The 27,047-nt window shown below is 33.8% G+C and overlaps 2 protein-coding genes across 2 annotated transcripts; both read left to right on the forward strand.

Moving 5' to 3' along the window:
• Positions 1-7,829: 7,829 nt before the first annotated feature.
• On the forward strand, positions 7,830-8,771 carry LOC141494782 (olfactory receptor 13D1-like). The gene has a single exon (XM_074195978.1). The coding sequence runs from the start codon at positions 7,830-7,832 to the stop codon at positions 8,769-8,771; it is 942 nt and encodes a 313-aa protein (XP_074052079.1).
• A 16,838-nt stretch (positions 8,772-25,609) lies between these two features.
• On the forward strand, positions 25,610-26,551 carry LOC141494783 (olfactory receptor 13D1-like). Its single transcript, XM_074195979.1, has one exon. It carries the CDS (start codon positions 25,610-25,612, stop codon positions 26,549-26,551), a length of 942 nt encoding a protein of 313 aa, XP_074052080.1.
• Positions 26,552-27,047: the final 496 nt, after the last annotated feature.

The following is a 27,047-nucleotide window of genomic DNA, read 5'->3' on the forward strand; positions in this document are numbered from 1 at the left end:
AATGTTTAGTATGGTTAGAGCCTGTATATGATTGCTTTCTGTCAGGGGGAGGAGGAAGGAATGGAGAAGGAGGGAGAAAAAAATTGTAAAACTCCAAATTTTGCAAAAAAAGAAGTGATTGGTAAAGACTAAATGTATTTTCATGTAGTTGAAAAAAATAAATAAAATGTTTTTAAAATAAAATAAAAGATAAATATTTTTGCTATTATTTTTAAAAATATATATTGTCTCATAATCATCACTTCCTTCTCTAACTATTCTTTGACCATCTCTTTCATAACTTTTATAGGTTTTTATAAAGAATAAAAATTAAACTCTTACCTATAGTTTGCAGTTTCCATTTTAATCTCTTTTTTTGAGATTAGAAACATTTGTCCTTTTCCAGTCCTATGGTCCATCTTGGACTAATTACAACTTTCAAAAGTACATGATACTAGCTCAGTAGTTACAACAGTATATTCCATTCAATATAAATATATTTCATGTAAAACTGTTACCATGTGTTTGGGACTTTCCCACGATGAATCACTTAGTTGACCCAGGAATGCAGGTATAAAAAGAAAATTAGAGATTTATTCAAGGAAGTTACAACACAAAAGAAAGTGTTAAAGTTAAGAAGAGATTAAAGAAAAGCTAAGTAAATTGTTAATTAATCTTGGCAGGCCAGTTGCCAAGTTCAGCAAAAGTCTGGAAAAAGAGAGAGCCCGAGCTTTGCCCAAATTACAAATTACAAATCTTCAGGCAGCTAAGTGGCACAGTGAATTTCCACTAGCCTTGGAGTCAGAAAGACCTGAATTCAAATCCTGACTCAGACACTTAATAATTACTTAGCTGTGTGACCTTGGGCAAGTCACTTAATTCTATTACCTTGCAAAAAACAATTACAAATCTTTTCTACAAAAGTCCCAATAAATATGAATCAAAACCCTGATTAAACGCCTCCAGGAAATGCAGTATCCTATGAAGCATTCTATTTTTGAACACCTCTAATTGTGAGAAAGTTTCCTTTTGTTGAGGTGAAATCTACCAGTATCTTATTGTTTCTTTTCTCAATAGTATATGCTTATTCTTCCATTCTCACAAAATGAGTAATGTAGAACTGATTTTTATGATAATCTGAACTATCATGAATAGAACCACAAGATGTCAGATTTCAGACATCTATATGTATCATAAGGTAAGAGGAAAATATATGATCTGACAATATGCCACTGAGTTTAATTTCACATGATTAATAGTGCACCCAAAAGGAGAAATGACCTCCATCATTAAGACCCTATACTATTGTCACAAGGTCTTTGTTTAGAAATTAGGAAATTAAAGAATATTGGAGAAAATCTAGCAATATAGAGAAGAAAATGATCATTACACTAATAAAAAGAAATAAAGGATTGTTTGCAAATGTCAGAAATGTTATAAAGAGAAGAGTGACTAAAGATACAATTCTTGACTAGAGAGTTGGACATTTCTCTAAAAATTTTCAAGTTAATTTTCATAGAAGTTTGAATCCTAACTTGAATCATCATGCAGAAACCACAAACATATGGTATACTTGTCTGAAGGTGATGATGTAGCTTACTTCAATGACCCTATTGGAGCCTGTAGAAAAGAGTTCTCAGGCTAGGGATTGTTCCTTGGGTCTTTTTATCCTTCTTATTCAGGTAAGCATGAGCCTTGACTCTCTTTCTGTCCTCAGAGGTGAGTCAGGCCTCACATATTTATCAGTGCCACACACTAGCCTAATCAATACCTTAAGATGATCCAAATGAATGCACAAATCTTATACAGATGCAATCTAGTTAATACAGTACTCTAGAAGTTAGAGGGGAAATAAAGAATAGAATCATATATAATATAGTGTTTAAGCTGAATTTTGAAGGGGGAAAGGAATCCCGGGGGCAAATGAGAAAAATATACATTTTAGGCATGGGAGTTTGGCAATTCAAACACAAGGAAATAGGAAATGGAAATGTTATTTGTGAGGAAAGGATTCACAGGCATTTAACTAACAGACTTAAATAGTGATATAGACATTGAGGGAGTAAAAGAGAAAATAATAATAATAATAATAGCTTGAAAAAGTGGTATTATTAAAAGGAAGTTTCCTATAGGATACAAGAGATGTGAATATTTTTAAAAAAAGGCAAAAGAACAAGTTGAAATAGTGGGTTGAAAATGAATTATAATATTTGATGATACAAGGATTAGAGGGAGGGATGATTTAAAAAAAGATGACAACAAGAATATAGGTGGAAAGGTTAGACATATAAGCCTAATAAGCTTAATATAACCAAGTCATTAAGATATCTTTCCTAAACCTTGTAAAAGTTAAGTCCCACACATTTCCTTCCTACAACTTTAAATTACTTCAGGGATTATAGAGTCCCTAAAAACAGGGAAGGAGGCTGGAGGAGGGACAAATTAGCACACAGATCCATTAGTTGAGCCTTTGAAATTTTCCAGGGGCCACATGAAAGCTAGAGTAGGCATGTAAGGAAGAACTAGAAATGCAGTTATGTCTCTCCACGCAAGTTAATAAAAGCATTTAAGAGCAAAAGTTGAAAAATGTTCTTGACTCTGGCAATAGTTTAGCCATGTTGCTTAATTGTAGAAATGCAGTGTTTGTTTGACAATATCCCACAGGAAAAAAATTTAAAAGAAAAGTTTTATTGAAGCAATTGAAGCTTATTCAGTATAATATCACATAAATGTCTAGGAAATGTTAGACACTCACAGATTATGTATCTGTGTGTTTAATGATGTCTAAAAATACTATAGCGTTTTTGAAATGTTAAAGTGGTTTTTAATTTGATCACGAACCTGAAAAACAGTAAGTAAATGACGACGTGAATGGAGACGATGAAGACTCTTTCAAGCTAAAAGGTAAATAAGGATCATGATAGTATGAACTAAAAATGGAAGTTAAATTAGGATAGAAATATTGATAGGAATGGGAATGAAAGAGAGGTTGGATAATTTGAAAAATTCTAATATGAAAGTTATCTAAACTCTAAGCAAAGAAAATATAAAGCACACATAGGGAGACATGAAGAATTTTTTTCAGTATCAGGAAAAATCTATTAATTTGAAATCTCTTATTTCTCTCTAATTCATGGGTGAATAGATATCAAATCACTCTTTTTAAATTACACCACTGGCATTGACTAAGCCTTAGATTTTCTTTGGGTCTCAGTTTCTCATCAATTTAATCAGTTATTTGAACAATCGAACTAAAGTGCCTTCTCCTGAAGCTTTAAATTCTGTGTTCTAAGGTTCCTTCCTGCTCTGATATTCTATATGCTAATCACATTTCAATTCTACCATCTATAATCTGTGTTCTAAGGAGCCTTTTACCAGTGAAATTTTATGTTCTATGTTTTTGACCTCTTCTAGTTCTAACATTTAATATTGTTCAATTTTTTATTTGTATTTTATATTTTATGTTCCCTCCAATCCTTTAACTGTACTATACTGTAAGGTCTCTGTTGTTATTGTAGTCGGTGCACTGTATTCTATAATTTCTATGAGTTCTAACATTTTATCATTCTGTGGTTCACTATTACAGAATGGAAGAATTTTCTAAATCAGATGCCATATAACAATGCTTCAGGAAAAAAATATTCTTTGAGCCTTAATTCTTGCTTCTCAAACAAGTTTAAGGAAATGATCTAGGTCAAAAAGAAACAGAAAATATGCAGAAACAATATAATTGGTGACATAAGTATAGCAATCATTGTGATAGCTAGCTAGCATTTATGTCATGCTTAAAGGTTTGCAGTGAACAAAGCATTTGTGAAACAGATGCTAATTGTTGCCCCATTTTACAGAAGAATATAAAGTTGTAAATCATCTTGCTTCCAAAGAAAATGGGCAGAATATATTATAAGATTAAAAAGGAACTGATCAAAAGCAGTGATGTGATTTTTTTATTTTGTTTTTGTTTAGTTTTGGAAGGGGTAGCATTAGCATATTTAATTGAAGGCAGATCAGAAATGTACTAAAATGCTATAAGAATATAGAAATTAGACATATCTGGAATAGGTATCTAATCAAAGGACATGAACAATGTATGTTTTATGAAGAACAAGAAGAATTTATTGCAAATAAAAGGAGTAAGATGAATGGTAAAGGAGAAAAAGATAAGTGGTACAGTTGATTGAGAGAGTTAGAAAGCCGAGTAATGTCTTTCCTATATGAAAGAGGGGACCTATCCATGTTTGGAGATGAGAAGGATCCAGTGAAAAGGGGAAAAAATAAATTGGAATTCACTGACAGAGCAAGTATTTGAAAAGGGAACTAGGAGAAGATGGTAACAGAATCTCAATGATAACACTCATTCCAAGAAAAGAACAAAGAAAGATGAAGATCAAATTTTGAACTAGAGACTGAGATGGCTTTAGGGAGGCACAACATCCTTCTAAATTGTATTTTCTCACATTTAAAATAATAACACCAACCCATGCCTCCTTCAGTAGTATTTTTGCAGATCAAATATGACTAGATATTAAAGCAATTTATTGAAAATAGAGTGTACCATACTTTGCCTGTATAATTGTATAATTTCAGTTTTTCACCCATTCCTAAGATCAACTCCTCTATCTATAGTATTGATTTCATTTCCTCTAGGATCTCTCTCCCTCAATCATCACCCTTTCTCTTATGCATCTTCAGTATCTCACTCTGTATGCATTCTATCCTCTTTATTTTCAAAAAAAAACTCCACGTAAATGCTTTACAAAGAAAAACTTTCCTTGCCATATCATTAACCTACTGTTTTATCCCTCTGAATTATCAAAACTTCTAAAAACAATCTGAAATACTCTTCTTCATTTCTCAAGAACATACTCTTTCCCCACAACTTCACTACAATTGCTTTCCCTAAAGTCAGTTCTTAATCTAGAGTCCACAAATCCCCATAGAATCCATAAATAAATTTCAGCTCTGGTTTTTTAAATATATATTTTACAATTGGTTTCTTTTGTAAACTTGTTCTTTATTTTATCTATTTAAAAACATTATTGTGAGAAAAAATCCATTTGTTGTCACTCAATAGTTTTCAATTGTGTCTGATTATCTATGACTCCATTTGAGGTTTCTTGATAAAGGTACAAGATTTGTTCGAAATTTCTTTCTCCAACTCATTTTACAAGTGAGGAACTGAAGTATATTGGGTTAAATGACTTGCCCAGAGACACAAAGCTAGTAAGTGTCTGAGACCAGATTTGAACTCACAGAGATAAATCTTCCTGCCTTCGGACCTGGCACTCTATTCACTGTGCCACCTACCTGCCACAGAACTCCATAAGCTTCACAAAAAGGGTCCATGAGAGCAACAATAATAATGATGATGATGATGATGATGATGATGATGATGATGATGACAACCCCTGCTTTGAGATAATTGAAGTAATTGATGTTCAGCCTAATGCCAAATCAAATAACCTTTAACTTGTCATATCCTTTATTTTTTTTTGAAGCATTTGACATTGTAGATCAACACCATATACTCTTTGCTCCATTAGCTTTGATGATATTGTATTCATAGTTCTCCATTTCTGTCTTCAACCACATTCTCTTCTGGTTCTTCAACCTTTATCTATCTATACCTTAAATAAAGTTTCCATGGTTTTTCTATCTCCTTTCTACACTTTCTGTTCTGGTCATTTACTGTCATTTACTCTTTTACTATAACTAATTCTTTTATGTCAGTGATTCCTTGTCTCTATTCCTAACTCCCATCTATTCTAAACATTCCTCTCTCCCTATACTCACTTGCCCAATCTAAAACATTATGCCAGCACCTTTCAATATCCCAAAACTTAACTCATTCTCCCTCCAAAGAAAATTCTGTCCACCTTCATTTATTCCTATTGATGTACCTGTCACCTCTCCCAATTATCAGTAATCTGAAAGTTACCAATGAGTTATGAATCTTCTCTCACACACATTACTTTCTGAGTACTGTCTGTTTGAGCTCTATATAATCTCTTATATCCATTCACTTTTCTACAATACAACTACTACCCTGATTTTGATTCTTACCACTTCTGCCTTAGACTATTGCAATAGCTTCTTAATTTTTCCTTATGTCTTACTTCCTCAATATGTTCTCAAAGGATGAAATGTCTTCTCATTCCTTAGACTAAATCCTCCACCTGTGTTCTTTATCCCATCTCCATTTCCTCTAGGACTTCTTGCCTTTAATCAGCACTCTCTGACTCTACTCTCCTTTCTCACATCTATACCTCAAAGTGCTGCCCCCCCCAAAAAAAAAAACTTTTTCCTATTGCATTGCTTTGATTCTATAGATTCCCAACTTAGAAACTTTTATTGAGTGCCCATTACCTATCAAATAAAGTTTTAACTCTTTTTTACTGACATGCAAAGTACTCTACAATATGGTTCCAACTTACCGAACCAGCCTAGTCTCACTCATTTCTTTCCCATACTTTCCATTTCTGCTAATGTGGAATACTTACCATCCTCTGTTTTTACCAAGTCCTGCTTTTATTCACTCTGTTCCCACATTATGGTATGGATTTATTCTGTTTATTTCTGCCAATCAAAATGCCTTCCTTCTTCAAGAATTTTGGTGCAACTCTAAGAATTCATCTTTAATTTCCCCTTGCCCAACCTCCAAACTTAAAGTGATGATTTCCTCAAATTTCTTTTAGTACTTTGTCAGAGCCACTACTTTGTGGTTATTAATGTAGTATACTCTATATCAGAACTTCTTACCCAGAGGTTTGTCAATTTTTTTGATATTTTGATAACTTTTCCATATAATTGACATTTTTCTTTTATTTGTTATAATTAAAGGTCCATAGACCTCACCAGAACATCTAGGGTATCCATGACACATTAAAAGGGCATAGTTATTTATCAATTCATCTGTCTTATCCCAAGCATCACCACCAAACAAATTAGATTATGAATTATACCAAATCAAAATATACCTTCTTTCATTTTTATATTCTTAGAATCAAGTAAATATCTTTTTTTAAGGGTTTTTTTTTTTTGCAAGGCAAACGGGGTTAAGTGGCTTGCCCAAGGCTGCACAGCTAGGTAATTATTAAGTGTCTGAGACCGGATTTGAACCCAGGTACTCCTGACTCCAGAGCCGGTGCTTTATCCACTACCCCACCTAGCTGTCCCTATAAGTCACTTTCAATTGAAGAAAACTTGTTAACTCCATACCACTGACTCTCCTTAGATAATTGGTGGAAATATACTATCCCTTAGCTTCAGAAGTTTAGTTTCTCTGAATCACTCCATGTAAAGGAAGTCTCTGTTCCACTACAAGTAGATGAATTCTATAAAGCAGATGGAAAGAATGGTTGTTTGTAGATTCAAATATCTCACTAATCATATAGGTTTTCTGCCTCTGATGTTTCTAACTTTGTAACCAATATTATTACTCCATCTGTGATTGCACCCTGTTTTTGTTCAGTGATTCCCACAAAAAAATATGAGAAGACTAGTTCATCTCATTTTGTGGTGTTTTGGTTTACTGAGGAACAAACAGACCTCATTTAATGCTAATTGCTAGCTTTATCACTAAATTGATTGTGCTTGGAACTTTGTGCCTCACTGTTCCTTAACTTCAATCATGATATTGCATTTCCATTTTTCTAATTTTCTTTTATTTTGTAGTTTTGTGTCTATGTGAATAGCTTTAGCTTATTGGTGAAAATAGTAAAATATTCAAATATTATAAGGAATAAAAAGAAAAATTTAAAAAAACAAATCTAAGTGACCAATACTTATCATTGCAACTCACATAACCTATCTCTTTCCCTAAATCTTTTAGGTGACCTAAGTACCATAACATGGAAAAGGGGAATTACACAGTTGTGACAGAGTTTTTTCTGGTGGGACTTTCTGATTACCCAGGCCTTCAAATGCTTCTTTATGTGCTCTGCCTGTTGATGTATTTAGTGATTCTATTGGGAAATAGTATCATCATTATCATCAGCATCCTGGATCCCCACCTCCACACCCCTATGTATTTTTTTCTTGGGAACCTCTCCTTTCTGGATATTTGCTACACATCCTCCTCAATCCCTCAAATGCTAGTTAATTTTACATCTAAAAGAAAATCCATAACTTTCATTGGATGTGCTCTGCAGTTGGTTATTTCCCTTGGACTTGGGTCTACAGAGTGTCTACTATTGGCAGTAATGGCTTTTGACAGGTATGTAGCCATCTGCAATCCCCTAAGATATACCATCATCATGAACAAGGGACTCTGTGTGCAGATGGCTACATGGCCCTGGATACTAGGATTTCTGAACTCTCTGATACAATCTGTGCTTGCCTTGAGAATGCCTTTATGTGAGAATATTATTGATCACCTTACCTGTGAAATTCTTGCTGTTTTCAAACTGATCTGTGTAGACATCTCCCTGAATGTATTTATTATGATAATTGCAAGCATTATTCTCTTAATCACCCCTTTGTTACTTATTTTCTTCTCTTATGTCTTTATTCTCTCCACCATCCTGAGAATTAATTCTACTGAAGGGAGGAAAAAAGCCTTTTCCACTTGTTCAGCCCACCTGACTGTGGTGATCTTGTTCTATGGGTCTGCTCTTTTCATGTACATGAAGCCCAAATCCAAGGACACTAAACTTTTTGATGAACTCTTTGGACTCTCTTACTGGGTGATCACTCCAATGCTAAACCCTATTATCTACAGTCTGAGAAACAAGGAAGTAAAAGAGGGTGTGAAGAAAGTTCTAATCAGAAATTGGTATTTAAGAGAAATGTGAAAATGAGACTGACAGTTGACTTCCTTTGTGTGGAGGAACCTTGCCCTCTTTATTCAAACCCAACACCACTATCCTTGATATCAGTAGGATAAGAGTGACTGAAAAAAATCTCACAGATCATCTGTTTTCATACATAATAAATATTTTTGAAGCATAGACTTGACAATATATTTTGTTAAATTGTTGCACATATCAACCAGCACATATTGCTCATAATTTGTTGTTGGCTAGGAAATCACCACTGTAATTTCCATTTGTTGCTTCCAACTACTTAAACTTTAACTTCATAGATTTTATTAAACAGTTGTTAAAATATCAAGATTCTATGTCAAAAAATATGTAGATTGCATTTATATATTGAGTTAAGTATGGCCAATGTGTAAAGTTTTAGGAAAAGAAAATCATTATGTTCTCCAGGAGTTTGTAATATAGTAAGTTTAAATTCAGAATTATCAAAAATTTCAGAGGCAACTAGTCCATCTCATATTATACCAAGAATTCAATCCACCATGTGTCAAAGAGTTTTTCAGCCTGTACTTCACAACCTTCAGGGAGAAAAACCCGCTGCCTACCAAATCAACCCATCTTACCATTGAAACAAAGCTCTAATTCTATATATATTTAAGAAAATAACAATGTGAAGAAATTTATCTTCTTTTTGCAATTCTATTGCTTGCTCCTAATTCTATATTCTAGGCCTAAAGACTTAGTAATTAACAATATTTATTATTATTAACATTATTTATCAATTACTATGCACTAGACACTGTGCTAAGCATTGAAGATGCAAAAAAAAGTATGAAAATATAGTCCTTACTCTCAAAAAAGTTTACCTAATATAAATTCTCTTCTACATGACAATCCCTTGAAATACTAGAATACAGTTAGGTTCCCTCCATATCTTCCTTAATTAAGGCTAAATATTCCCATTGTATTCAATTTATTTTCATTTTACTTGACCTCAATATCCTTCATCCTTCTGATCACTTTCTTTTGTACAGTCCATAATGTATCAACCTATTCTTTTCAAAATATAATGGCCAAGACTTAATACTACATTCCAGATCTTATTTGTTCAAGGCAATTTTTTTTGGTTTTTGGAAGGGATTAAGTGACTTGCCCAAGGTCATACAGCTGGGTAGTGTCTGAGAGCAGATTTGAACTCAGGTCCTCCTGACTCCAGGGCTGGTGCTCTATCCACTGCACCACCTAGCTACCCCAATCAAAGCAAATTTTAATGATATAATCTCAATAATTCTATATGCCACTATATGCAAGGCCACTCAATTTGTAGCACAATATTCCAGCTCTAGAATCACTGACAATAAAGGAAATGAGAATAATCAAAGAATCTGTGGTAATGATTTCCTTTTTTTTAATTTCCCTTTTCATAATGCTTTCTGTATAATGTTTCACCAGTTCTTCATCAGAGTAAGATATAAATAAGCAGAGAAACTTCAGCTCATCCAACAATGGTCAGAAGAAAAATTAATTGTATATCAAGTTCATTTGAACAATGTATTGGAGTAGTTAAGGATTAAACAAATATCCTTTATTGAAAGAACAATAGAACTGAAATAGTCTCAGAGATTAATTAGTACAAAATCCATCCGTTATTCCATTTCAATATACAACATATCCAGTCATGTAAATCATTTTTTCTAAGGAATTTATTACATATATTAAGTACTTTCTATTTATTAGGAAATTAGGAAAAGATTGAGGTGAAATTTTCTCATGATGGAAATTTCTCTAATCTATAACAGGTCCTCATTTTTCCCTATCAATAAAAATGGCAATCTAAAGTCTGAATTCTTATGAGATGTCACCCACTATAGAGAGAAATGTGAAATTTCAGTAGAGGAACTTAAAACTTTTTAAAATCATGAACCATTTGAAAATCTTGTGAAACCTATGTTCAATTTCTCAGAATGACATCTTAAAATCCTTAAAATTCTCCTAGTCATTTCTGGGTCCAGTTCATTATCCATTGATCATGTCTACCCAAGTTTTTTAGTTTATGTATTGATGAACTACAAAAAGGTGATCTGTTCCACTGTATAGTATAAACTGGAAAAATGCATTTTTCAACCACTATATTTTTCCCATGTTGTTACTAGCTTGACTTTTTTTCTTGAATGGATGTGGATTTAACTGAGAAGTATTTCAAGGTCCATTAAAATCAGCACAATTCCATAGACATGCTGGAATATGTAGAAAACTGTAACTGGGGAACTGCCTTTCCATTTGTACATAATAGAAATTTTCCTATTATACTGTTAGGGGCCTTTGATAAGCACTTGTCTATGTTTGATGTCTTGTTAGATGAAGTTACTCAGAACTCAAAAGTTACATATGTGATGGAATATTTTATGTTCTTATTAAACATGTTAAACATTTTATCAGAATTATACAACTTCAGTGTTGATTGCAACCTCAAAGGCAATATGTTTCCCCAAGAAGTGATATACAGCAAGAAGTTATATAGTCCTTCAATGTGAGGGAACTCATAACCACACAAGAGAGTCTATCATATTCATGCATATTACTAATTATTAGGAACTTTTTTGATATTATATCTAAATTCACCTCTTATTGCAAATTCAAACCATTGATCCTAGTTCTGATTTCTGAAGCCAAAGAAAACAAGTCTAATATCTCTTTCATGTGAAGATCTTCTAACTGCTCAAAATTATCATATTTCTACCCATCTAATCATTTCCAGGATAAAAACTTCCTTCAATTTATTCTCATATGGCATAAAAGAAAGTGTCTTTATTCTCTGGTTGCCCTTCTTTGTATTTTCAAGGTTATCCATCTCCTTCCTACAATTTGGATTTTGAATTAAAAAAATATTCCAAAAGTGATTCAATCAGAGCAAATTGCAAAGAGACAAAACCTACTGACTCTTGGCATTCAAGTAACCCAAAATCTCACTAACATTTATGCCCTTTAAGCCATTGCTGACATATAGTGAACTTGAAGTACATTTAGTCTCAGATCTTTTCCAAAAACTATCTGACCAAGAATCCATCTTTCATCTGTAAAGTCTATCCATTTTACCTTAGTTGTACCTTAAGCACCTTAGTTTCCTTTACCCCTAATGTTTCCTCTTATTAAATTTGAACCAATTTAGAGTAGTTCTTTTTGGATTTTGGTTCCAAGCTTTGTGTTATCTGCTATCTATGCCTTTACCTATTTCATTGATGAAAATATCAAGCAGTACAGGATAAGAACAGTTTCTTGAGAAACCCTTTACCAAACTGACATTTAACCATCAATAATAATTCTAACTCTAATTATTTGGTCAACAATGAATACATCTAGCAGTATTATCATCTTATCATCTGACCTGGATTTTTCCAACTTCTCCACAAAAGTAACAAGAGTGTTTTTGTCAAATATTTTGCCAAATTTTTGGTAAATTACATTCATAATTTAACAACCCTCTCAAAAAAAGAAAGGAAAGTGTTTTAGTCAGGTAAGACCTGTTCAATACATTCTATTTCATTTACATATTCATTTTGAAGATTCTCACTAATCACTTCTTAGCTGAAAGGTAAGTTTCTTAACTTAATTGAGTATGTGTATGCTAACTTTGAACCAAATCTGATGACAATAAGATTCAGGCAGTTCTCAACTCCTTCCTTCTTCCCCTTTATTGAAATAGGTCCTTTCTACCTATTTTATGTACATATCTTTATGTAATATGACTTATCCCACTTAATCTCCTCCACACTTCCATCTCTTTTACTGCACTCCCTTTAAAGTAGATATTGTTTTTAAATCATTCTATCAGAATCACGGATAAGTCATGAGTATCCATTACTTCTAGCTAAGTATATTCTCTCTAATAAAGTTACAATTCTTGAGAGTTATGAGAATCTTTCTCCTGGGAGAGTTGAGGCATATAACCAGCTTCATCTTATTAGATAGCAGTTTTTTTTTCCTTACCCCCTTTTTTTTAACCTTTTCATGTCTCTCTTGAATCTCCTGTTTGAAGTCCAGATTCTCTATTTAGCTCTGGTCTTTTCATCAGGAAAAGTTGGAAGTCTCCTATTTCATTAAATGTCCATTTTTTTCCCCTGGAAGAGAAGGATCAGTTTTGTCAGATAGTGAATTCTTGGCTGTATTCCAAGTTCCCTTGCTCTTTAGAATATCACATTCCAGATCCTTCAATCCCTTAATGATGATGCAGCCAGGTCCTGTGTAATCCTTATTATGGCTCCCTGGTATCTAAATTGTTTTCTTTCTGGCTGCTTGCAGGATTTTCTCTTTTATCAGATAGTTCTGGAATTTGACCATAGTATTCCTTGGTGTTTTAATTTGGGGATCCCTTTCAGGAAGGTATCAATGTATTCTTTCAAAAACTATTTTGCCCTCTGGTCCCATGGTATCAGGGCAATTTTCCATAACTAAATTCTGTAATATTGAGTCAGGCTTTTTTTTAAATCCTCAATGTTTTCAAGAAGCCCAGTAATTCTTAAGTTGCCTCCTCTGGATCTATTCTCAAGGTCAGTGGTTTTGCCAATGAGGTATTTTATATTTTCTTCTCTGTTTCTGATGTTTTTGGTTTTGTTTAACAGATTCTTGTTGTCTCATGAAGTCATTAGTTTCTACAGATTCCATTCTTTTTTGTTAGAGAAGAATTTTCTTCATTTACCTTTTGCAACTCCTTTTCCAATTGGTCAATTCTATTTTTTTTAAGTTTTGCAAGGCAAATGGGGTTAAGTGACTTGCCCAAGGCCACACAGCTAGGTAATTATTAAGTGTCTGAGGCCGGATTGGAACTCAGGTACTCCTGACTCCAGGGCTGTTGCTCTATCCACTGCACCACCTAGCTGCCCCTGTCAATTCTATTTTTGAAGGAATTTTGCATTTGCCCAATTGTGAATTTGAGAGAATTATTTCCTTGTTGTGAGATGTTAATTTTCTCTTGCAAAGTGTTCATTTTCTCTTGAGTTTCTTTTCCCAATTTTTCCAGTTGATTTTTTAAACTCCTTCCTGATTTCTTCCAGGAAGTCTTTCTGGGCTGGAGACCAATTCATATTCTCCTCAGAAGTTCTAGATCTCTCTCAGTTAAGATCTTTGCCTTCAAGGTAATTTTCTATGGACCCCTCCCCCTTTCAGCTGCCTTTTCTTCATTTTCCTAAGATCTGTGTTGGGAGAGGGGCTGATTCACAGACCTTTCATGTTAAAATTCCTAAAGGCTTTGCTCACTGGGTTTAGTAACTTCAAGTGGGCCTGCCAGTAGGGGATGCTGGTTGCTTTCTCTGGAGTGTCTATGACCTTGATTTGAGGCCCACTTCCTAGACCTGGGGTCTGGGAGGAGGAAGGGGGCTCAGCTGGATACTGTTATCCTTGAACCATGTGAGTTGGGCCCTGGAGCTAGCAAGTTAATAGGCAGTTACTCTCCTTATTCAATTTAGAGAGCTCTGCTGCCCACACCTGAGCCTGGGGGGAGGAGGGGTGGAAAATGTTACTGTGTTTGATCTGGGAAGAGAACTCCACTGAAATTATGGAGCCTGCAGCCCTGATCCTCCAGATCAGCTGAGCAGAGTAGGTCCATGTCCAGTCACACTTTGCAACTCTCTGTGCTGCAACTCCCCCTCCAGCCCTGGACTGATCCTCTACTCTCTTCCCTGTCTCATCCATGCTCTCCTGAGACAAACCTTGTTGGGAGATGTTCTTCTTCTAGCTTCTTTTTCTGGGTTTTGTCAATTGAATCTCTGTTAAGAGTCATGATTCTTATTAGTTCTGAGGGAAAGCCAGGAAACCTTAGCACAGTGCATGGATTCTCTCCACCATCTTGGTCAGAAGTCCCTAATCATTTCTTTATTGCAAAAAAGAATCTTTACTTCTGCTCCACCATAATAATCTCATTACTCTTTTTTATCTCCATAAAGTTCTTTTTAACAGTTTGATTGGTAGAGCACTGAATAAATTAATTTAGATAGTACTGTAATTTTTATAATATTGACTTAGAACTACATATAAGCAAATGTTATTTATTAACTTAAACCTGTCTTTATTCTGCAAAGAGTATTTTGAAAGTAGATTTCTATGACTATTGAGTCGGTCTTGGTAGATATATTCCTAAATATTTTAAATATTGTGAAGTGTTTCATACTTTATTCATGTGGTCTATTAAATATTTTATTCATTTAATAGTGAATTTGAGTAGGGATTTTTTTCTATCTCTTTCACCTGAATTTATACAATTAAAAAAAGAAAAGCTGAAACTTTTGTGAATTTATTTTATATTTTACTACTTTATAAAAATTGTCAATTAATATTATCATTTGCAAAAGTTATCCCTTTCTTTTTGCCTATATATATTTTCTCATTTTCCTATTTTATTTATTTATTTATTTATTATTTACTTCCTGATATACAAAGCATTTATGCAATTATATTATTCAATTGTGACAATGCATGCCTTTGATTTACCCCTGATCTTATTGGTAAGATCTTTAGGAACTTTTTTTAAATAAAATGATGCTAGATCTTTGTTTTAAATAGGAAGTATATCATGCTTATTCCTTTTCTTGAAAGAGTTTTGAATATAAATTGATACTGAGTCAGAGCCAGGATGGCAGAGTAAAAGTAGAGACTTGCCTGAGTTCTCCCAAATTCTCCTTAAAAAAAATGACATATCAAAATTTTAAATGACATATCAAAATTATTTCTAGATTGTCAGAACCAACAAAAGGATGAAATATTTTTAGCTCAAGACAACTTAGAAGGTCAGTGGAAAAAACTATCTCACTAAAGGGGTAATGGAGTACAGTCCAGTATGAGTCATGCTCCATCAAGCCACCAGCATGCATTGGAGGCTACTGAATTTACTGCAACATCGTTTGGAACTCTCAACCAATAGATGGTGGGGGGACAGACAATTGATCAAAAGATTACAAGAGACTCAATGGTGGCACTGGTGCATCACAATACAGTTCATGATCACAATCCTAGAGTAAAAAGGAGTACTAGCTCACTAAGCATATAGACAAAGGGAAGCATGAACTCTGGCCATACTTTCATGGCAGAAAAGAATGCTTATGGTCATTCACAGATAAGAGTACAGATTAGGTGAGCAGTGACAACTCTCTATAGATAATAGTTACTTAAAAGAACTTAATACTGACAGACTCAGAGAACTAGCTCTGAAAGTAGCTTCCCAATTTACCTGAAGCTTGGGATAGCGTTCCCTTGATCTGGAAGAATAGTACAACTTTTCAGACTACTGGCACTAGAGTCAGGAGGACCTGAGCTCAAATCTAACCTTAGACACATGATAATTATCTAGCTGTGTGACCTTGGGCAACTCCATTGCCTTGCAAAAACCCAAACAAAACAAAAAAAATAGCACAATTTTAATATAAAGTTAAAAGTAAAAATTTGAAAAAATTAGGATGGACAAAAAAGAATGTTACTGTAAAAAGTTATTGTGGTGACAGGAAAGATCAAAACACAAATTCAAAAGAAGACAGCAAAGTCAAAACAACTATATCCAAAGCCTCAAACAAAAGTGTGAATTGATCTCAGGCTTAAAAAAGAATTCCTAACAGAGATGGAAAAAGGATTTCAAAAAACCAAATAAGAGGACAAAAGGAAAAACTGGAAAAGAAATGAGAGTTATACAGAAAAAAATCATGAAAAATAACCAATAATTTGGTAAAGAAGGAAGAAAAATCTAATAAAAGAAAACAAATAATAAGATAAGTCAAATGGTGAAGGAAGTGACAAAAATTCATTGAAGATAACTCCTTTAAAAGTAAAATTGGCCAAGTAAAAAAAAAAGATGTGCAAAAATTTACTAATATCTAAAAGAACTCCTTAGAAAGCAGGACTGGCTGTGTTGCCTTGGGCAAGCCACTTTAACCCCATTTGCCTTGCAAAAACCTAAAAAAAAAGCAGGACTAGAAAATGAAAAAAGGTGGTAAAAAATCTCATTGAAGAAAATGATTCCTTAAGAATTGTAATTAAGCAAATAGAAGTTGATGCTTCCATGAGACTTCAAGAAATAATAAAACAAAATTTGAAGTTTGGAAAAATAGAAGAAATGTAAATTATCTCATTGGGAAAACAACTGAACTGAAAATAGAGTGAGGAGAAATGATTTGGGAATTATTGCGATATCTGAAAGCCATAATCAAAGAAAGAACCTAGTTATCATCTTTCAAGAAATTATCAGGGAAAACTGCCCTGACAGTCTAGAACCAGAGGGTAAAATAAAAATTAAAAGAATACATTGATCACTTCCTAAAAAAGAACACAAAATGAAAACTTCCAGGAATATTATAGTCAAATTGCAGAGACCCCAGGTCCAAATATTTTAAGGAATCAGAAAGAAAAATTTTTAATATCATGGAGCCATAGCTAGTATAGCACAAGATTTAGCAATCTCTATGTTAAAAAAAATCAAAAAGTTAGAAATATGATATTCTGAATGGAAACAGAGTTAGGATTTCAACCAAAAATGAATGACCTAACCAGCATAACTGAGTATACCTCAGGGAAGAATAAATGTTTAATGAAAAAAGAAAACATTTAAACATTCCTGTTGAAAGCATCAGAATTGAGTAAAAAAATTTGGCTTTCAAATACAAGACAAAAGAAGCATGAAAAAGGTAAATAAGAAAGAGAAATCATAATGGTTTTAATAAGACTAAACTACTTGTATCCTGACATGGAAAGATGATACAGGTAACTGCTAAAAATATAATTATTATTAGGGCAGTTAAACAGACAAAGAGAGCAAGTGTGAGTTGCCTATAATGGGATGATATGTTAAAAATTAAAATTAAGGGGTAAGAAAGAGAGGTGTACTTGGAGAAGAAGAAGTGAAATGAGGTAAATTATCCAACATAGAGGGGATGTGAAAGAGTTTCTACAGGGAAGGGGAAGATATGGAATTGGCAGGCAACCTTACTCTCATCAGAATTGGTTCAAAGAAAGAATAACATACACCACTCAGTTGGGAATAAAAAAATCTAAATTAGCCAATAGGGAAATAGTAAGGGAAGGTGATATGATAAAGGGGGCATGAAGAGGAAGTAGTGTCCAGAAGGAAAACAATTTTCAGGAGGAAAAGGGTAAAAGAAGACAGAAAGAGAGTAGGATAAATAGGAGGAAAGCAGACTAGAGAGAAATACGCAGTAATCCATAGCTGTGAAAATTGTTACAGCAAGTTCATCTAATAAGGCCTCAGTTCTCAAATATATAGAGTACTGAGTCACATTTATAAGAATCCAAGGCATTCGCAATTGACAAATGGTCAAAGGATATGAACAGGCACTTTTCAAGCAAAGAAATCAAAACTACTGTCAATTGAAAAAATGCTCTAGGTCACTATGAATTAGAGAAATGCTAATTAAGACAACTCTGAGGTATACCTTCATATCTATCAAAAGGGTTAATAAGACAGAAAGGAAAATGACAAATGTTGGAGGGAACTGGGAAAATTGTGACACTAAAGTACTGTTGGTTGAGTTGGAAATTGATTCAACCATTCTGGACAGTAATTTAAAATTATGCCCAAAGGATTACAAAACAGGGCAAATTCATTAACCCAGAAATACTACTTTGTATCCCAAAGAAGTCACTGAAAAAGGAAAAGAACTTGTAAGAACAAAAACATTTATAGCTACTTTTTCTGAGGAGGCTAATAATTGAAAGTCAAGGGAATACCCATCAGTTGGGGAATGGAGGAACAAGTTGCAGTATATGTCATTGTGATGGAATACTATTTTGCCATAAGAAAGGACAAGCAGGATGCTTTTAGAAAAATCAGATAAGACTTATATGAATTGTTGTGAAGTACTCACTAGAATAATGTATAACAGCAATATTGTATAATGACCAACTATGAATGACTTGGCTATACTCAGTAATATAGTGATTTGAGATAATTCCAAAGAACTTAGGAGAAAGAATGATGGAGTCTGAATGCAGGATGCAACATATGTTTTTCTTTAACTTTATTTTTCTTGGATTGTATTGGTCTACATTTTAATTCACAACATGACTAATATGGAAATATTTTTGCATTAGTGCTCCATTTTACATTAAACTTTCTCTGCCTTAACAATGATTATTCCCTATGCTGGAAATGTTTTTCCTCCTGACCTCTGTCTATTGGTTTCTCTAGTCTCCTTAAGACAATTCATATCTCACTTTAAGACACTTCAGATCCCTTCTTCTGCAGGAGGCCTTTCCAGATCCCCACTAATTGCTAATGCATTTCCCTCTAAGTCTGCCTGTATATAACTTGAATGTAACTAGTTACTTTCATGTTAGTCCCACTCATTGGAATGTGAGCTCCTTGAGGGCAAATGTTATTGTTGCTTTTCTTTGAATCTCTGGTCCTAATCTCAGCGTCTTGCATATATAAGCCATTGAGCGAGTTTTTTGATTGACTCACTCACCTGCAGTTTCATAGAAGATGAAGTTTTTGTCATAGCTTATGATATCGTTTTACCATTTTTACATTAATAATATTTGTTTGGTCAATTATAAGCATACATCCCTTCTTCTAATGCCCTTTGTTTCCAGTCATATAAACCAAATTTCACTTCCCAGTGATTTTGTGGACTTTGCTACTCTCAGGAAAATCTATGCTAGTAAGATTCTAGGTGATGCAGTGCCTAGAGCTCTGGGATTGGAAACAGGAAAACTCATCATTGTGAGTTTAAAGCCTCACTTACTAGTTTGTGACACTAGGCAAGTCAATTAACATCATTTTGACAGAGTTTTCTCAATTCTAAAATGCAAATAATAACATGCCTTCCCCATGTGATTGTTAAAAGTTTCAGATGAGATAATATTTAGCATTTAGCACAGCATATGAAACGTGGTAGAATCAATATAAATAGTTATTCTCTTCCCCATATTTAAACACTTATAAACCACTAAGCCAAATGAGAGTAGAGGGGGGAGAGATGGTATCAAGCTTAGTACTCTCTTACACTATAGCAGAAAGTAAAAGATGACTCTATCTCAAAGAAATATGCCAACAAGAACTGAATAATTGGGGCAAGAAGGAAAGAATCATAAGAAAATATACAGAAGATTTTTTTAATTATAAGAAATATTTAGCCACTACTGTTTAATAAAAGCCTTTGATGCTTCAAAGGGGCAATGTCTTGTTTAATCTTAAAGTTATTGTGACCCATAACCACCTCAAAACCTACAATGGTAGATGTATAGTCAAACCACAGAGTAGCTGTGTAGTCAGTGTTCTTGGAATGCAATTAATGATTGGTTTTATAAGGATCAGGAACCAAAATGCACCCTTACCAATATATTTGTTTGAAAGGCAATAGTATAATAAGTTCTATATAATTAGACCTTTAGGGCATTATTCCTTAAGTTTCAGAAAGCTTTGAACTCTGGCACATTTCCATGTCAGAACTTTAAATTGCTTCAGGGACAAAAGATGTCCCCTAAGAGGAAGCTAAAAGTTAAAAAACCAAAGTCTATGGCTGCCTCTTTTTAAATTGTGTCAGGCCTCTACTTGGGGTTCAGAGATTTGGGCTGAAATCATTGAAAAATAAATGGAACAAACTCCTAACAAATAGAAGTAAGTTTTCTTTTCTTTTTCTATTCTCTGACAGAATGACAGAAACTTAATATCCAGCCTCTGATAAATATATATATACATCTAGAAGAAGTGCATCCCTTCCTTCATAGATAATCGTTTTATCTACTATGTCAATAAGGCTTGGAAATTGATTTTCATAGCTGTTCATTGACTGACCATTTGGAAATCAATCATAGGAACTTTCTAAATCAGGAAGAAATAAATTTCTTGAAACAATGAAAAGTCATCTACCATCTGATAAGCCCAGGAAGTGAAACAACCACCTCTGTTACAGGTAAATTGTTGTAATGATTATAGGCCTTCCAATCACTCAATCCTAAGCAAGACTTGATATATGATACTCTAAAGCTAAACTCTCAGCTTGATACTAGAATTTCCTAGTTGGAAAGGACTTTATGGGAATGGTTAAAGCCTATACTGGAAGGGTTCTTCAGAGAGAGAGAGGGAACAAAGGAGAGGGGGATGACAAAACACACAACAAGAGCAAAACCATAGGAAAAGGAAATCAGAAACACAGTATAAATGGAGGAATAAAGCTGAAATCTGATCCAGAAGGAATTTATGAATTTTCTGTGTCAGATTGCAACTTCTTAGCAATTATTAGTATGCAAGGATGCCATGCCTATATCAATCATCCCTAACCAGACTGTTCGAGCAGCAGCAGACAACAGGATACATGCAATTTCACTTAATCAGCAATACTATGGCCCAAGACAGCTCTGAAAGACTTATGATAAAGAATGCTATCCATTCCCAAAGAAAGAACTGGTGGTATCTGAATACAGATTGAACAACAACTTTGAACAATTGAACAATAACTTAATTTTTCTAGAGTTTTTTTTGAGGGGGGGTCTATGTTTTCTTTCACAACATGACCATTATTCAATGTTTTGCATAACTACACATTTATAACCTATATGAAATTGCTTATTTTCTCAATGGGAGGGGAAGAAAGGAAAGAGGAGTAGAGAGAATTTGGACCTCAGAGTTTAAAAGGAATGTTAAAATTGATTTTACATGAAACCAGAAGAAAATAAAATACCAAATAAATATTTTTAAAAGAACAAATAGAAAATAAGTTAATTACGTTAATAATAGCAACAACAATGATCATTTATATCATACCTATTACAGGCTAGATATTGTTGAGCTTTCCAAATATCTCACTTTACCCCTGTGCTGTGATGATATTTTTGACATTCCTCAAAATAATTTTAGAAGATATCATTGATCTTTCAATTAATATTGACTCATAGCATTTAAACCTTTAAAAGATTATGGATTTTATGTAGATAGTTTTGCAGGTAAGAAAACTGAGGTCCACAGAAGATCACAAAATAAGTTGACATCCAACCTCTGATCATTTAATTCCAAATCTAATAAATTTCCTTCACCCTTGTTAATGGTGCAAATAGAAAATAATCTTTACCCTAACTACAAATTGGTGAGTATTTCATTATGAATATGAAAATACTGTTATATTTGCAACTGTTTGTTGGAAGTTAAAAATGGTTGCATACACAACCTCTTGCTATTTCCTTGATGAGGGAGAGATTATCACTTTTTTGTGAAGAAAAATATGAGTTTGAAGGGAGAAAACGGGGTCCACTTTATCTATTTGTAATGTAAGGGCAGCTAGGTGGCACAATAGATAGTTTACCAGACCAGGAGTCAGAAAGACCTGAGTTCAAATACAACCATTGGACATTAGACACTATGTGACTCTGGGCAAGTAACTTAATTCTGTTTGCTTCAGTTTCCTTTTTTGTAAAATGAACTAGAGAAGGAAATGACAAACAACTCCAGTATTTCTGCCCAAAAAATAAAGTAAAATGGTGAATGTGACTAAAACAAATGAAATGATTGAACAACAATAACAAAGCACACTAGAGTTTCACAGAAATACTGCCAATTCCTGAGCAGAACTGGGCACACAGGTCTTTTGCAACTTCATTTTCTCACTTACCTCAACACCCAAATGATGCTCTCAAGAATTGGAATGGATGTAGTGAATGTGAAGTATTAAGGGAAGGAAACTGCATGAGAGTTGAAAATCAGACATTATAAAGACTTTAAATGTCTCAAAGCAGAAAGGGTGGTAAAATTACTGCGGACTGAGAGAACGGGAATAGGAACCTCTAACAGGCAGATGAGCTTAATCATGGCAAGATGCAAGACACATGATAACAATGTTGTAGCAAGAGTTCTAGTTAAGAATTCTGGACCCTAATATCCATTATCATATCTAGATTAGTAAAAAGACCAACTTCTAAACTAGGTATTAAAAGTCCTAAAAGTCACAAATTATATCTGAAAAAGTCATATCCCTTCAAGAAGAATCTGTTATTCTTAAGACAAAAAGTTGTGGAAAGAATATTGGACATGAAGATTAGATTCAAATTGTTAATTTATCAATTAATCACTTACTAATGGTATGACCATCCACAAATCATTTAACTTATTTTAATATTGAGTACATCAGCTGCAAAAATATATAGAATGTTGGGAAGCATGGTGAAATGGATGTATAACCAAACTTAGGGTCAGGAACACCGAAGTTCAAGTATCCTTCTGACACAAATAAGCTATGTAACCTGGGCAGATCACTTAACCTCTCAGGGTCTCAGGTAGTTTTAAGGTTATAATTGCAAAGTAGAAATTAATCTTAAATATGGTTAAAGATGGTTTCTACAACAGGAGGTCCCTGACAATGAAATTTCAGGTGTAAAATAAATACTTGAATTATCTACCTTTAGTATATATGGAGAAAGTAAATAGCAAGTAAACCATGATACATTTAGTCATAACCACTCTAAAGAAGGAAAACTTAAGGAGGAAGTTATCAAGACAAGCTGGGAAATGAACAAAATGAAGATATAAAAATGTAGTCAAAGAGAAACAGAAGAAATCATATACCTGAAAAGACTTCCCCTCCAAAGCTTATAATGAATACTAGCAATTTAAGATTTGGGGCAAATGATGTAGACAATTATTTCTGTACACTTAAAACAAGTTATTGTAGGAAATGTCAGGCAAATAACATTCATTAACTGGCTACAATGTACCAGACAGAAATATAATTAGCACTATATTAAACAGGACTCTCCAGGCATACAGCGTTAGGAATTCTCCATCCTGCCTCTTCAGTGTTGAAGCTGTAAAAACTATCCAGTCTTTTTAGAACCAAGAGGGATCTTAAAAATCAAGTAGTCTAGGAGTTCTTGAATTCACAGATAGAAAAAGTACAAGGGTATATATTGTTGGAGGTGAGGGTAAAAGCTTCTATGGGGAAAAAATGTCTTCTTTTTAAATATAATTTGTTCTTTTAACCCCATTTTATTTTATGACTAAAATTAAAAAATTTTTTAAAACCTCATTTTATTTTATGACTTTAAAATTTTCTCTGAGAAGGTTCATAGGTTTCACTAAATTGCCAAAGAGACAGATAACATATAAAAATAGTTAAGATCCAGTCCATCTTCCCAATTTACAGAAGAGTACATTGAGGTCAAGACAAAGATGAGTAAAACTGCAAAGGTGTTCATTGTAGACAAAATACTAATAAATTAATATTAATCTGTAATGCTACCATCACACCAGCAGGATAAAGCTCTCTATATGGAGTCTAACATAATTATAGCGAGAGTTTGACTTTAATATTAGCAAATGCTACTGAAAGGATCAGGCAGATGACACAAGTAAGAAAATATTCATTATCCAGGGTCTAGGAGTTCATATAATTAAGAAGAATATCTCTAGAAAGTTCCCAGACACCAAATGTTCATTCTCATGAAACCATTTTCTTTTGGGCTGATTTTTACACCTCATCCTGAGAAAAATGTTACAGTTTTTCTCTCAAGAAAGACAAAATAGTCCATAGATTGGATTTTCTCCACAGTAAGATAAAGAAAGGCCACAGAATCTCAATTTAGCCCATTTTAGCATAACAGTACTGGAGTAGAAGGATTGAAAAAAGACATAAAGACAAAGCTTTCTAATTCTTGTACTTCTCTCTTCTGTTTTCTCTCTCTCTCTCTCTCTCTCTCTCTCTCTCTCTCTCTCTCTCTCTCTCTCTCTCTCTCTCCTTCCCTTTGAGAAGCCTTATATCAAATATATACAGTACTAGAAATAAAGAAGAAATATGGGTATTAAATTTCAATCTAAGTAAGTCCTATTTGCATGAAAGCTTCTGAATTTATATTTTGAAACATAAAATAGAAGGGAGGAAAAAGCTGATTTTGGTGAACATGGAATTCCCTTCTAATAATGCAACTTGGAATATATTCATGACTCAATAATTCATAGACTAAACTAGTCATAGAATTGAGATGAACCTTCCTGCAGTACTAAGGTCACTTCTGTCCCAAACAATATAAATATCCTCAAGTTCAAGTCCTGTGTCTCATGATTCATTAGTACATAAGGAAAAATAGAGATTAAGTATTATGCCTAGGGTCCCAAAGCTAGAGAATATCAAAGTCAAGATTTGAACCCAGAATTACTCAGCACTCTTTTTATATGATCAATTATCTCTTAGAATAAAATTGAATTATGTTTTCATCATATAAGAGTTCTCATTATACAATTTTTTTGCATATTTAGTAAACTAGAAATTTTCCTGAAAGTTTTTGTACTTAAGAGTACTTATTCATTAAATATCTTTTTTCTTTTCCATTTCTGTCTATATTTCCTTCAAAAATATTGATCAATGGAAAGAGACCTGGCTCTGGGATGAGACAAACAAGATTCAAACACCACCTGTGCTACTGACTACCTGTGCAAACTTAAGAAAGCCATATGACTTCCCTGGACCTCAGTTTTCTCATCTACAAAGAATTTGAAATGTATTGCTTCTGAGATTCCTTCCAGCTCTAGACCTATGAAGTTATGAGCTATTCAACTATCTAGCAAAGAGAAAACTCAATCTGCCACTCCAGGAACAAAAAAGTATCCAGAAATGGTTGATGGAAAAAATGTAGTTGATTGAGCCTCAAATTTTTTTGTGGAGGAGGTTTGCTAATAAAACAAGATTCATGGAGGTTTGTTTCTGAGCATGGTATATGGAAGAGAGAAGTCTACGGTCAAATTTTGAAAAAGGAGCATAAATTTGAAAAATATGATCCTATTCCAGAAATTTAATTTGGAAAAGGACAGATTACATTTTCACTCATTTTAGTTAGATAAAACTTTTATTTTGAATTCTAATATAAAATATTGCAGGTAGAAGAAAGAATAAATGGAAAATCAAAACCAGACATTTGTGACCATGTTTATTCTTCGTGGTCTGGCTGCTTATCCCATCTTTTACTTTGTTTTTTCTCTTTTGTCTCTTATCATGTATATTATAATCTTGCTGGGCAACACTTTCCTCATTATAATCATCAGTCTGGACTCTCACCTCCATACTCCAATGTATTTCTTCCTAAGTAACCTCTCCTTCCTGGACATCTGCTACACATCTTCTTCTGTTCCACTGATACTTGTGAATTTCCTTTCAGATGAAAAATTCATTTCCTTTGTGGGATGTGGAACACAAATGTTCTTCTCTCTTGCATTGGGTTCTACAGAGTGTGTGCTTCTCACTGTGATGTCATATGACCGATATGTGGCAATTTGTAGGCCATTGAGATACCCTATCATCATGAACAAGGAGCTTTGTGGATGGATGGCAGCTAGTTCATGGATGACAGGTGTGATAAATTCACTGGTGCAAATAATTCCAGCTCTACATTTACCCTTTTGTGGGAACAATGTCATTGATTATCTCACATGTGAGATCCTGGCTGTGTTAAAACTAGCATGTACAGATATCTCCCTCAATGTAATCATTATGGTGATATCAAATGTCATCTTCCTTGTTATTCCAGTATTGCTAATAATCATCTCCTATGCCTTCATTCTTTTTGCAATTCTGAGGATCAATTCTGCAGAGGGAAGGAAAAAAGCCTTTTCCACCTGTTCAGCTCATCTAACTGTGGTGACTATGTTTTATGGGACCATTCTCTTCATGTATATGAAGCCCAAGTCCAAAGACTCCCATGCAACTGATGAGCTGATTGCTCTCTTCTATGCTGTGGTTATTCCCATGCTGAATCCCATCATTTATAGTCTGAGGAACAAGGATGTAAAAGCTGCTGCAAAAAAGCTGAGCAAAAGTATTTTCTCACGGACAACATGAGAAACTGGAGTGAATCAACCAACGAATCAAAATGAAATGTCATCAACACTTTAAAATCAATATTTGGTGTATGAGTTTGATTCTCTCCCAGCTTACCTGTCTATTTACTGGCACCTCTCATCACTTCAACTATAGCAAAAGCATAATCATGGAAATTCACTGACATCAAAGAAATATAGTCTTCCTTCTGAGGTATGTTTTCAGATGTGAGAAGGTAGAACAACAAACTTCAGGGCACATGAAAGAATTATATGGAAACAAGGGGAGTTTCTAACTGGGGAAATTCTTCTGTAATCTGGTTGCACTATATTCAATATTTTCTCTCATTTAAGTACTCCACAAAAATTAGAAAACATCATGAGCAATGGAAAGAGTGTGGAACTTGACTTCTCAGAGCCTGAACCCAAATTCTGGTTCTAGTACTACCCAACTCTAAAGCACTGGACAAGTAGCCTCTAAGTTCTCTTCCAATACTGGAATGATGATGCTGTGTTCC

This window comes from Macrotis lagotis, chromosome 8, assembly GCF_037893015.1.
Source record: "Macrotis lagotis isolate mMagLag1 chromosome 8, bilby.v1.9.chrom.fasta, whole genome shotgun sequence".
Lineage (NCBI taxonomy): Eukaryota > Metazoa > Chordata > Mammalia > Peramelemorphia > Peramelidae > Macrotis > Macrotis lagotis.

What these genes read in the sequence shown, in the direction of transcription:
- LOC141494782 (XM_074195978.1), top strand. Translation starts at nt 7,830, where the DNA reads ATGGAAAAGGGGAATTACACAGTTGTGACAGAGTTTTTTCTGGTGGGA.
- LOC141494783 (XM_074195979.1), top strand. Translation starts at nt 25,610, where the DNA reads ATGGAAAATCAAAACCAGACATTTGTGACCATGTTTATTCTTCGTGGT.